This window comes from Hippoglossus hippoglossus, chromosome 9 (assembly GCF_009819705.1).
Source record: "Hippoglossus hippoglossus isolate fHipHip1 chromosome 9, fHipHip1.pri, whole genome shotgun sequence".
Lineage (NCBI taxonomy): Eukaryota > Metazoa > Chordata > Actinopteri > Pleuronectiformes > Pleuronectidae > Hippoglossus > Hippoglossus hippoglossus.
Window position 1 is genome coordinate 19,054,223 of NC_047159.1, and position 12,320 is coordinate 19,066,542.

General features: G+C 45.0%; 1 protein-coding gene across 3 annotated transcripts in view; it reads left to right on the top strand.

Moving 5' to 3' along the window:
- The window catches only part of igsf9b (immunoglobulin superfamily, member 9b), a 28,850-nt gene that overhangs the window by 14,557 nt on the left and 1,973 nt on the right, over positions 1-12,320 (top strand). For 2 of the 3 annotated variants that reach the window (XM_034595081.1, XM_034595084.1), the window contains exons 4-21: positions 2,062-2,208; positions 3,607-3,758; positions 3,961-4,078; positions 4,476-4,617; positions 4,986-5,131; positions 5,272-5,414; positions 5,511-5,651; positions 5,735-5,851; positions 5,939-6,089; positions 6,208-6,319; positions 6,427-6,602; positions 6,706-6,938; positions 7,167-7,251; positions 7,812-7,982; positions 8,133-8,169; positions 8,489-10,512; positions 10,555-11,821; positions 11,987-12,156. In XM_034595081.1, coding sequence (XP_034450972.1) covers positions 2,062-2,208; positions 3,607-3,758; positions 3,961-4,078; positions 4,476-4,617; positions 4,986-5,131; positions 5,272-5,414; positions 5,511-5,651; positions 5,735-5,851; positions 5,939-6,089; positions 6,208-6,319; positions 6,427-6,602; positions 6,706-6,938; positions 7,167-7,251; positions 7,812-7,982; positions 8,133-8,169; positions 8,489-10,512; positions 10,555-11,821; positions 11,987-12,156 — 5,532 coding nt within the window. The remainder of the gene's footprint in view (positions 1-2,061; positions 2,209-3,606; positions 3,759-3,960; positions 4,079-4,475; positions 4,618-4,985; positions 5,132-5,271; positions 5,415-5,510; positions 5,652-5,734; positions 5,852-5,938; positions 6,090-6,207; positions 6,320-6,426; positions 6,603-6,705; positions 6,939-7,166; positions 7,252-7,811; positions 7,983-8,132; positions 8,170-8,488; positions 10,513-10,554; positions 11,822-11,986; positions 12,157-12,320) is intronic. The other variant, XM_034595083.1, reaches the window with a different exon arrangement.

Consider the following 12,320-nt stretch of genomic DNA (forward strand, 5'->3'; position numbering starts at 1 on the left):
TTTTGCACATGACAGTGTTTTCCCTCTGAGTCTGCCAGTGGGCAGGGAATTCCGCATAGGATGGGAAAAGGTTGCATAGGAAACGGACGCCTCAGGGAGGATCCCTCACAGCGAGATAAAAGGAAAAGGCCTATAGTTATCACCATACCTGTTATCATCCGTCTGCACGTTTCCTCTCTCCGAGCCCTACCCACTAGTTTGAAAGATGCTGACCTGAAATCAGTGGCATTCGTTTTATGGAGACTCTAAGTGAGCACCGCCCATCAAACTCTGCTCTGTCTTGTAGGTCAGTCAATCATTAAGCCTAACTATTACACACAGCAACAGCCCCAGTCAGGAATGCAGGGTTAATTGTTAGCTATTGATGTCTGCCTTTACTCTCAGTGTGTGTTTCACCCTGTCTTAGGGGCATGTATAGAGTTGTATGAATTGCCTAGCTCCCAGGCTCTGCTCCCGTCACAGCCGTCTGGAGGGAAACCGTGTGAATAGTGAGCATATTGTGTTTCTTGTGATATTGTTGCTTCGAGGTTGCAGCGCATTCAAGAATTATCTTGTGTTATATACAAAATATAAATTCTGGAATCGATGTTCTGTGCTCAACCTAAAAATTTACTGAAGAGGGGTTTTCTCTATTTGCAGCTTTACTTTTTTTAAAAACTCTTTGCAACTTGTTGGCAGCGAGAATGACTGGATACCGGAAACTTCTAATTTCTCTGTTTACTTTCAAACTGCTTTTGCCAGGTCCTGGTATGAGCAATGTGTGTGTTTCCCCCCACCCCTGCACACATCTTCCTGTCGTTTAAAGCTCTGAGATTGAAGGGGGGGGGGGGGTCATTGAGAAACAGAATAAAAGGAGAGGGGGGGTTGTAACTTCAGTACCATGAAAAGTACCGGGCTGTAGTCACCAGGCAACCAACAGATCAAGTTTCAAAGCTTGACAAGGAGTTGTAAGAAGTACAGAGAGGAGGAGGAGGAGGGGGAGGAGGAGGAGGGGGGATATAGGTGTGTGTGATAGGGAAACGTGTGTGATCGTGCGTCTGTATGCTGGAGGGGGTTCACACACCAGTTCTGAGCATGCATCTGCCACGACACACATTGTTTATCAATTTGTTTTATATTTGAAACGTTCATTTACGTTTTCTTCACCATCAAAAAGTCACCTGAAAAATCCTATCACCGATGTCACAGGAGTTTTGTTCAGAGTATAGAAGAACAGAGTCTGTCTTTAAATCCCTCTGAAACAAATGTGAATGAACATGAAATGTTGCCTGGTAAACTGATGTGTGTCACACACATGGTCCATCTTGAGTAGTAATTTAGGCATTATCAAATTGGCAGATATGTCTGAGATGGTCTCATGAATTATTGTTTATCTCTGCCCAATTACCTCTCATTGATAAACAAAAACAGGGGACAGATCTCATTATATAAGTGTTGTAGAAATCTCTGTAGAAAATAAAAAGAAGGAAACAGACTCAAAACATATTTTTGTCCTATTTTGGTGATTAAATAAAGCCGCGTTCAGGAATTCCTGGCATGCACAGTCTAGCTTTCCACTCCACCACCACCCAAACCCGAAATGACAGGACACCATCTTCAACAGTAATCTCGCATATCATTACGATCATCACTCGAGTGATTCATGCGTACTTTCACCGCAACTTACAGCCACTGACGTCTCCTCCTCTGAACTGCATCATCTGTCCGCCACCTCTATTATTTTCATGAATCTGAATTATGTGACTGGCTATTAGCTACAAACATTAGAGCTCCAATCGATGTTCACACTGTGTGGAGGGGTCTGCAAGCTTTAGGTCCATGACTTTGACTGTGGCCTTTTGTGACAGTGGATGCTTGTGTCCGCTGCGTGGTAAGCCCTCTTCCTGCATGTGCTGACTCTGCCTGTCTGGCTGTGTGTGTCTGTGTGCTGACTCTCTCTCTCTCTGTCTCTCTCTCTCTCTCTCTCTCTCTCTGTCTCTCTCTCTCTCTCTCTCTCTCTCTCTCTCTCTCTCCGGCCTTTCCCCCTTTTGGCCCTCCCACCCTCACCCCTTCCACCCACAGGTCGCGTGTCTCTGACCCGGGGTGCCTCTCTGCTGGTGGAACGGCTGACCCTTGAGGACGAGGGCTGGTTCGAATGCCGCATCCTACTCCTGGACAGCAAGACAGACGACTTTCGAAATGGCACATGGACCTTCCTCTCCATCACAGGTGCAGCACTACAGGGTTTTGGGAGAGACGTAGGAGCTGCTCCTTTCGCTGGTCATCACTGGCACTGTCCCCTTTTTTAGAACAGCCAAAGCATGGGGTTGGCTGCCATTCTGTAGGCCCTGGCACGCTGAATGTCATTGCAGTGTATGAGGAGGTTCTGTGTGAGGTCATCATCCTGTCTCTGTCTGTGCAGAGCCTGGATGATGAATAAGTTGGTTTTAAGAATATCAGGAGCAGGACAATGTAAATGCTGCTTGTGTGAGCTAAAGATTAATGTCAATAGCTCTGTCTCTCGCTCTCTCTCACACACATACACACACACACACACACACACACACACACAAACACACACACACACTGGTCAAGCCACAACAGAGTTATATAGAGTATAAAGCAGGGATATGATATAATTGAACTACAGTGACTGAAAGGCCTACATGTGTTGCATCAGGTTGCATTACATCAGTGCATGTATTGGATTTCATCACAATAAATGAGAAGAATATACCCAGTAATCTCAACCCCCAACTTGAACCTGGCGCATAGACAGGGAGGACATATTTAGTTCTAAGCTTTCTCCAATTCAATGATTGCATATACAGTATTTTTATCATGGGTGGTCTCACTGGAGATAAAACACCAACCATGGCAGTGTTGGGTCTGTGTTCTACTCTCACAATGACATATCATTTGCTGAGGTTTGGTGGTTCCTCAGGTTTATTCCATTTTTCATTTCTGATCCTCAAAAATGCCACATTCTGAAATAAGTGTCAACTTCCAGATATATTGATATAGACTGACTTGATCTTAATCTGCTTACCAAATGTCAGGAAATTGTATAATTTATTGAGATATTGTCCAATTTGGCAATGATGTGGTTGACTGGGGATTAGAGCTTGAATGGTGTGAATTTCAATAATGGGGAGTAAAAAATTTCCAATACTCTTAATAAATATAAAAAAATGTCAAATACGGATATATTTGGCTGATATATATATTTTTAAAAAATGGCAATGTCATTATCAAACCTTTATGACAAAGAAATGCCACTGAGGGTTGATATTTTAGAGTTTAACCATTAACTTTTTCATAAATAACATAAATAAAAGGAAAGCAGATACATCGAAATGTGTATAAGTTGAATCAAGACAATAAACATCATTTTAAAACAATGTACACATGGATGCATGTTTGTAAAATGTTTGAATCATATTGGTGGATATAGGATAACATAAACGCAGATACAGATATCTCTGTGAAAGGCTCATATAAGCTGATTTAGTTGGGCTCTATTGTTAATTTATGCATTGAGAGCTCAAAATCAAGTTAGTGTTAGTGTCTGTCTTTCATGTCATGTAAATAAAAATAACTATTCCATCTTTTCTTTCTTTGTTCTAGCTCCACCTGTGTTTATCAAGAAACCGCCAACTTTTGTTGAGGTTCTGCTCGGAGATTCGCTGACTCTCAGCTGTGGAGCCCATGGCAACCCTCGGCCAACTGTTGTCTGGCACAAAGACGAGAGCCCAATTGAGAAACATGAAAAAATAAAAGTGAGGAGGAACAACAGATGGCATTTGCTGTGTTTAACTAAATTCTTTTTAATTAGCATTTCCTGTAGCAGCAGTAGCTTTGATGCACCTTTAAAGAAAACTGCTTCGTTGTTCTCTCCATGACTGCTCCATAATCTTCCTCTAACTTTTCTCTTCTTCTTTGATCCTCTTCCTCCTTACCCCCCCCCCCCCCCTGTTTTAGGTGCTCAATGGTACCTTGTCTTTGGCCTCTGTCACAAGAAATATCTCAGGAGTGTACAAGTGTCACGTGTCCAACTCAGAGGGGAACCTGACCCACTCTTTGCAGCTGCAGGTCAAAGGTCAGTGATGAAGTGTCAATCATCGGGGAGAGAAAGAATCCTGGGTTATTTCATGTTTAAACATGTACTGTGATGTTCAGGTAACAAAACACAGCTCCTGGGTTTTTGAAAATAACATCAAACACACATATTTTCCAGGAACAAGTTATTTCAGATAGATGAACCCGTCTTCTCATCTCTGTCTGCTTTAAGGGTTTCTGATCCCGCTACAGTTAAAATAATTACTCAGATGATTACTCAGTCTATACTGCCACCTACAGTCTATTACCTGCCTTGCAATTTAAAACAAGACTCAACAATTATATTTCTACTCATCTTGGTCATTACTGACTATATCTCTATAGACAGGAATACTATTTACATCCGTGTTTTTTTTTTTTTTTCCTTTGCCAAAAAGGTCCTCCAATCATCATCATCTCCCCAGAGGACACCACTCTCAACATGTCCCAGGATGGAGTTCTGCAGTGCCAGGCTGATGCCTACCCTTCCAATCTCACCTATGAGTGGTTGAAACACGGACAGAACGTTTACCATATTGAGTGAGTCCAAGTTTAAGATATCGGTATCATGAGCAGAAGATATTTCACACATCGTTCTTCTGTCTGATGTAAAACATAGTGAGACACATTTACTTCAATGGAACACAAAGAGCTGTTTTTAAAGGGAGATCTTCTGACTTGGTGCTGCTAAACTTGTGCCAGGCACAATGGAATAAGTAGATGTATTTCCAAAGCATGCTGCTAATGCAATCAATTCTAATTAGATTATTTATAAGACTATTAAATCGTGTGGTGATGAGCACATTGTAACCCCCGAGATAAGGATCTTGCCGTTCAGATTAAGATCTACCAAAGTAAAGCTCTGATGATACATTTTTAACAATAGATATTCCCTCTTTTGACTTTAGGTCCCTTAAATCCAGAGTGAAGATTTTGGTGGATGGAACTCTTCTCATCCCTAATCTCATCCCAGAAGATGCTGGCAACTACACCTGTACCCCAACTAATGGGATACTGACCCCACCCTCTGCTTCTGCACATCTGAAAGTGAAACGTAAGGGTTAAATCTATTACACACCAATTTTCTTTAACCCTGCAAGTTGAGGTTGCTTAGGTGGGAGCATTTCCCAGCATGCCCTGAAATAAAATATTTGTATTTCCATCTTGTGATTAACATTTCTTCCGTTACCCCAGACCCTGCACGTGTTGGCCGAATGTCCCGGGAAACATACTTACCTGCGGGCATGGAGGGGGTCATTGTCTGTCCTGTCCAGGCTGATCCACCTGTGCTGTATGTCAACTGGACCAAAGATGGAAACTATTTAAATCTTGACAACGTGAGTTATGTGCCGTAGAAATAAAACCATCCCAGAGGGGAAATGCCTGGATGTCTTGGAGTCACTGTGTGTATCTTTATCTCCTTTTTCCTCCAGTTCCCAGGTTGGATGGTAAACGCAGAGGGCTCCGTTTTCATAGCAACAGCCAACGATAATGCTGTTGGCATGTATGCCTGCACTGCCTATAACAGTTATGGCACCATGGGCCAGTCTGAACCCACACAAGTCATTCTAAAGGTAAGGCTCGACTTCTTGTCTCTGTCTTAGGTTGACAAGAAGTATCAGTGCACAGATATAACAAGGCCCCCTCCCTCCTTCAGGACCCCCCATCGCTTCGACTGCCTCCTCAACCTGAGTATGTCCAGGAGGTGGGCAGAGAGTTGATCATCCCTTGTGACGCCAATGGAGACCCCACTCCAAACATAACATGGAGCAAGGTACAGGAGGAGATTTCCAACTCTAGTGTCCTCCAGAGAAACATCTTACTTATTCATTATTTAACTGGTGGTGGTCTTTCCTGATAGATTGGCCCAACCCCTCGATCTCCATTCAGTGTGTTGGCCAATGGCTCCCTCCTGCTGCAGCCCCTCAGTAAAGATCACCAGGGGGGCTGGGAGTGCCTGGTCACTAACCGCGTAGCGACTGTCAGTGCAGGCACTGTGGTCATGGTGCTGGGTGAGTGGTCTGACCTAAGTTCTACAACTTTTTTGTTGATTTATGACCCTTAACCTGAAGGTATTCATGTGCATTGTCAACAGTTCAAACTTACAAACATGTTTTTTCTGTTCCTCAGGCACCAGCCCTCATCTTGTATTCTCTGTATCTGTAACCACGGAGATGAACCAGGCCAACGTATCCTGGGTGCCTGGCTTTGATGGAGGATACACCCAAAAGTTCACAGTGTGGTCAGTGACATATAATATGCTTTAATTTTGTAGTATTGTATTTTTTATTTATTCATTGTTATTTATAGTTTCGGTCTTGATTCAGTCTATTTTTAAATTTCTTTCAGGGTGAAGCAGGCATCCAGGGGGAAACACGAATGGGCTTCTTTGCCTGTTCCCACATCCAAAAATTACCTTCTGGTAACCGGACTACTTGCTGGCACCAGCTATCAGTTCAGTGTTCTACCTCAGAATAAACTTGGCTCTGGACCTTTTAGCGAAATTGTTTCTGTGCGAACACAAGGTTTGTGCAAGTACATGTGTTACACCCTCAGTTTCCTTTGCTCTAAATGATACTCTTTTGTTTTTTTATATCAGTATGAACTTATATCAGGTCTTCTTATCAGCTGTGCCCACAGAACCTCCTACGGCTGTCAGCATAATCCTGGATCCTCCCACGTTCCTGTCAGCCAACTGCACTGAACGAGGCGTCCTCCTCGAGTGGTCGCCTCCAGAGGCTCCATCCTCTCCACTGACAGGCTATGTGCTACAGGTCCGCAGGGATCAGGGCCGCTGGGTCATCCTCAGCAACAACATCAGTGCCAATCAGAGCGAACTACTTGTACAAGGACTGATACGGGTAATAATATGTTCTCATCTTACTTTGAATCTGTACTTTCCAAAGATCGATCAGTGTCCCCTCCGTGTTTCCTGCTTTCAAAGCCTGGTTGAATGCAAATGAAACAGCTCTAGTGCTGAAACCTTTATATCAAACTAATGTTATGATTAATAATGAAAAGGTTCAACGCTAGTCCGTACTTTCATTCTGAGGAGTTAAATTAAACCTCTCATATTTCTTTCTCCTCAGGACTCTAGTTATGATTTGAGGCTGATGTCTTGCAGCAACAAATTACTCAGTGAACCCAGTGAGGCTGTCAATGTATCCACCATAGGTAAGTGGCTTTGTAAGAATAACCACGAGCATTATATGCATGTGGAGTCAACATCAGTTTTGACATACATACTGTTTATTATTGGATATTTTTTAAACATTAGCTGGCAACAGATATGGCTGGAGACAATATGTTTTCAGCCATATTTCTACATAGACATGTTTGTTTGTCTGATTGTCAGGAGCACCAAGAGGGAATTTGTAAAATTATGTTACAAGCACTCTATTGAACTCAAGGATAAACTGATTAGATTTTGGTGAACGGTCAAGGTCACCGTGTCTTCATGTCTGTCCAATTATTGTGAACAGGAAAATTTAAGGAATGTGTGGAGGGAATATTTTTTAAACACATTTTTGGCCATAACTCTATTAATCTAGTGCTAATAATTACATAAAACCCTAAACAACGTTTCATTAAATTCTCTATACTATAATGATATAATTCTCTATATTATAAGTCTGGACAGACATGCATGTAAACTGCAGCCTGACTGGTTGGCAGAGGTGCAAAGCAGTGAGGTGCTAATTCGAGTATCATTATTGACTCTGGTCTATTTACAGGAATGGAGATTTACCCTCTGCGCCCCAGTTTCTTGGAGGTCATCCCTGAGCCCCTGTTGGCTGGTGTGTTAGGAGGAGTGTGCTTCCTGTTTGTGGCCATCATCCTCTCCTTGGTGACAGCGTGCTTTATGAGTCAGAGAAGACGGCAGCGTCACAGGAAGAGAAGAAAAGGTAAAACATCAGAACACAATGCAAAAAGATATGTAACTGTTTGTATTGGTGTCCAGAAAAAGGAAATTGTTTTTATTAAATACATATTGATTTGATAATTTCAACTGTGCAACTGTTTGAAATTTGTATCTTTTCCTCACCTGTTCTTAGATCTGCCATCTTCCTTCCGGAAGAACTCATCTCTAGAGTAAGTCTTCTCTTAAATACACCTGTATATTTTCAACATTTTTGTTACCTCATTGAAAATGTGATTTTCTCACTATTACTCACTGTATTTGCAGCTCTGTTTATAAATATTTAAGCTTGAATGTTGTATGTAATGTAATGAATTGTTATTGTAGGTGTCATGTTGTTGATTACATTTTGACTGAAAATTGTCATTACAATCTCTACTATGCGTAGTGTGGTATAAATGCGTTACAAATTGGAACTTGAATTGTTTTTTGTGATAATCCACAGTACTATAAAGTTGTATTAAGCTCTTTTCTTGTGTTCGTCTTTCTCAGAGCTCGCTCGCCTCCTCGCAGCCCAGACAGTGTCCTGAAGCTGAAGCTGTGTCCACCAATTCCCTTCTTCCCTACCTCGTCTTCACAGTCTGACCGTTCCTCCTTCGATAAAGGCAGCCGTGGGGAATATCATGACCAGCGGAAACAACTCCTCTCCACACCGTCTCCACCACCTCATTACACACTTTTTGAGAGTCACTTGGGGTCTCAGGCTCCCTCACCAACTGCTTTGGAGTCTATTTCCAGGGGGCCAGACGGACGCTTCATTATCCAACCACTGCTAGAGGGTTCCAGTCATTTAAATAATAAAAACTTGAAGAAGGATGTCCTGCAAATGAATGGTGGGGCAAGTGGCTCAGGGAGCAACCGGACGTCATTCAGGGACTCACCAAAGTCACGCATACTGATCTCAGAGAAGGAGGAGAGGAAGGATCCTCCTTTCACTGTGGACGTCTCAGAGCTCAACAGACCTCCTTCTTCACCTGGCAGGGTACGGGCCATGGCCAGAAACTTCTCCCGTCAGGGCTGCTTTTATTCGGACGATGAACAAGGCTCAGAGGCTCTACTTGAAAGAGCCAGCTTCTATTCAGACAGCAGCGAGAAAAAACCCAGCGATTCTCTCAGGAGACATCGCATGCCTGGCCACGAAGATCTGTTCTCTGGTTTGGGCAATAGAACAAAGCTCCTGGATAGAGATCAAGATAGACCTCACCATTCAGGCTACCAGCCAATGGAAAGTCAGCTGACTAATAACAGCACCCTGGTCTCACAGCTAGACAGTGGGCTGGAGAGGGATAACATTAATAAGTGTGTGCAACTGGCAAAGGAGAGAGAGAAAATGGAGAGGGAGCTAGAGAGCTATACAGCCGATCAGAGAAGCAGTAGCCGGGGAAGAGAAGAGCGAGAGACAACGGAGAGGGATGCAGAGGAAGAGCCAGTATGGAAGCCACAAGATGTTAGTATCAGACAGAAACACAGGCCCTCGGGCCAGACAAGTCGGGTATCTGACTATCGGAAGGCGTGTTACTTCGGGAACAGCAGCAGTCCCATGGACCGGCTCCCTACATCTCGCATACAGTGGGACATCAGTCCTGTAACCTCTGTTACCAACCTCGTTCCTGCACAGAGCCCCCGAGAGACCACGTCGCCCATGTCACAGCATCCTCGCACATGTAGGGAAATCGTTGATTCCTCATCCTCCCCGGTCACCCAGAACACCTCCCTCCCCATGCTCTCTCCTGATGTCGCCTCAAAAACCGTTTTGTGTTTAGAAACACCAACCGGAGCCCGGTCACTGAGTCCTCGGAGAGAGCTGGTTATATGCAGAAAGTCCATGACTGAGCAGGGCTTACAAGAAAGGACGCAGGCGGGGGGTTTCTCCTCAGGGTTCAGGCATTCATATGCTTATGCAGGCAATCAGCCCTGGGATTCTGCTGCCAGAGGTCCCATAGGCGACAGTGAGAGGCCGCAAAGTTCAGCTTCACCACAATATAATCAGCCCGACAGAACTAGAGACTACACAGCCAAAAGGGATTCCAGTCCCTCGAGTTATTCTACATTACCCTATGAACACCAGGACGTAGGGGCAAAGGCCAAAGACAGAGAGACTCGTGGCCGGTTGAGCTCTGGGTTTTATTCGGAGTTAGAAAGAGAGGGTGTCCGAACACGCTCCAGGAGGAGTGACAAATGTCTTTTCTCTGATAGTCCCAGCCCTCTTTCCACACTAAGCCTCGTAGAAGAGGTAGAGAGCGATCAGTCCCAAATTTCTGTGCCTAGAATGTCAGAGTCCTTCAATGTCAAACCTGCTGCCCCGTCGCCCAAAGTGCCCCCACTGCAGACAAGTGCAATTCTCGAGTACCTGAGCCTCCCAGGTTTCATCGAAATGAGCGTGGATGAGCCTGTGGAAGAAGCTGGATCGACAGACACTGCTGGACAAAGTTCAGCATTAAAAGCAGAAACATCTCTGTTGACAAAGCCTGACGTAGTTCCTAAAAACTGGGAGGTTCATGTTAAAGAAATCCAAGAAATGAGCTCAAACCAAAAGGTTTGCCTTGAACGAACTCAGTCTGGTGGGGGTGCAGAGCCCGGTATTGATGCTTGTAGAAAACAAGGCTATAAACGCTCGCTCCATGTTGAAACTAGAGATTCTTCACACAGAGTGAGATTTCCTGATGAGATGAGACCTTCATCACATGGTCCAGAGAAAACAAGCAAACAGCTCTATGATGAGAAAACACAAATTCGGGCTGCAAATAAAAGCACAGACAGACCTGAATCCAGACCTGGATCCAGGGCAGCTCACACCTTGCTCAGTGCGGCAAAAGGCATGGCAGATTTAGTGTCAAAACATTCCTGGGGTTTTGTAGACAGTAGTGAGTCTTTACCAGAGCAATCCCAAAGACATGCTCCTCAGGGCAGCAGGACTAATAACATTGCGTCCCGGATAAATCAAGCCCCTGTGCCATTTCTTAGGAAATCTTTAAGTGTTGGCCCTTGTAGGACGCTCTCAGGCATGGGACCGCCTCGTCCTTTCCTAAAGAAATCCATCAGTTTAGGCTCACAGAGGTGGGAGCATTTTGAGAGCCCAAGGACATATATTTCCGAGAGGTGTTACTGGGACGAGTTCCCAAACCCAGATGTCAGGGTGAAGTCCCACAGTTTGGGCCGCAGTCCATCTTACCTTCCCAGGCCTGGCCCCTCATGGAGGGAGTATGTCCCGCTCAGACGGCCCAGCATAGGGAGCTTAGAGAGGCCTCATCACACACAAAGACCATTAGCTAGTCCCTCCTACCTCACTCCTGGTATGTACCCACCTAGAAACACCTCAATCTCCCCAATGCTGGAACCCTCCGATCCAAGACGGCAAGCCACTGTTTTCCTCGAGTCCTCCAGATGGTCTCCTTCTTACCAAGAGACTCTGAGGTCTTCCCAGCCTAAATATGTCCCCATGCCGTCCTCCATTCCTGTGCCCCAGTACCAACACTGGCCAGGCTCCAGAGGGGAAAGCATGAGACCTATGGACCCCAGGAGGGGCCCTCCAAGGTCCTACCTGCCCAGAGGCATCAGCTGGCCCTCCCCTTATTATGCCCCCCTCCCGCCCAGGGAGGGAGAGAGTTACAGACAGCCAGATAGGATGATGGCTAGGGGAGGGGAGGCTGAGATCAGGGAGGGCGGGAGGGCCAGTTATGCCAGTCAGAGCAGTGGTAGAGGCAGCGCTGGTCTCTTCCAACATTCCCTGTCCATCACTCCCACACTGCTCAGCTCCCCCGAGACGACGGAGGAGGGTGAGCGGCACAGAGCTGAGATGGATCTGCCACAGAGGAGAGCGAAAAGGTGAAACGTTGCCACCACACCTGGACAATAACAACCACCACTCTGGAGTGTCTCCTTGGCAGAGGGATTCATTTGTGTTTCCAAATTAGTCGTTTGGTTCAGTGGTTTTTGTTTCTTCTTTGTCATGACTGTTTTCTGACCTCTTTATTTTGTCTATCTCATTAGAAGGAACACATCAGTAGATGAAAGTTATGAATGGGACTCTGCTGATGCCTGCGTGGACTCGGAGGTCCTGGACGCCATGAGGTTTGATCAGTCACAAATGAGCTCACGGAGAGGAAAGGGCGAGCTCAGATATGATCAAGCAGGCGGCGTCCAGGACCAGCAACAGAAAGGTGATCATTTATTTATTTTTTGTGTGATGTTTTTGATGTTGCATGTGTCATGGTGAGTGTAACGCTTGATGATGCATGTGTTCCTCCTGTGCCTTCGTGCTGTGATTATTTGTGAGCTTTTCCCATGACGTGCCCATCCATGCATTTTCCTCTTCCCGATGCCT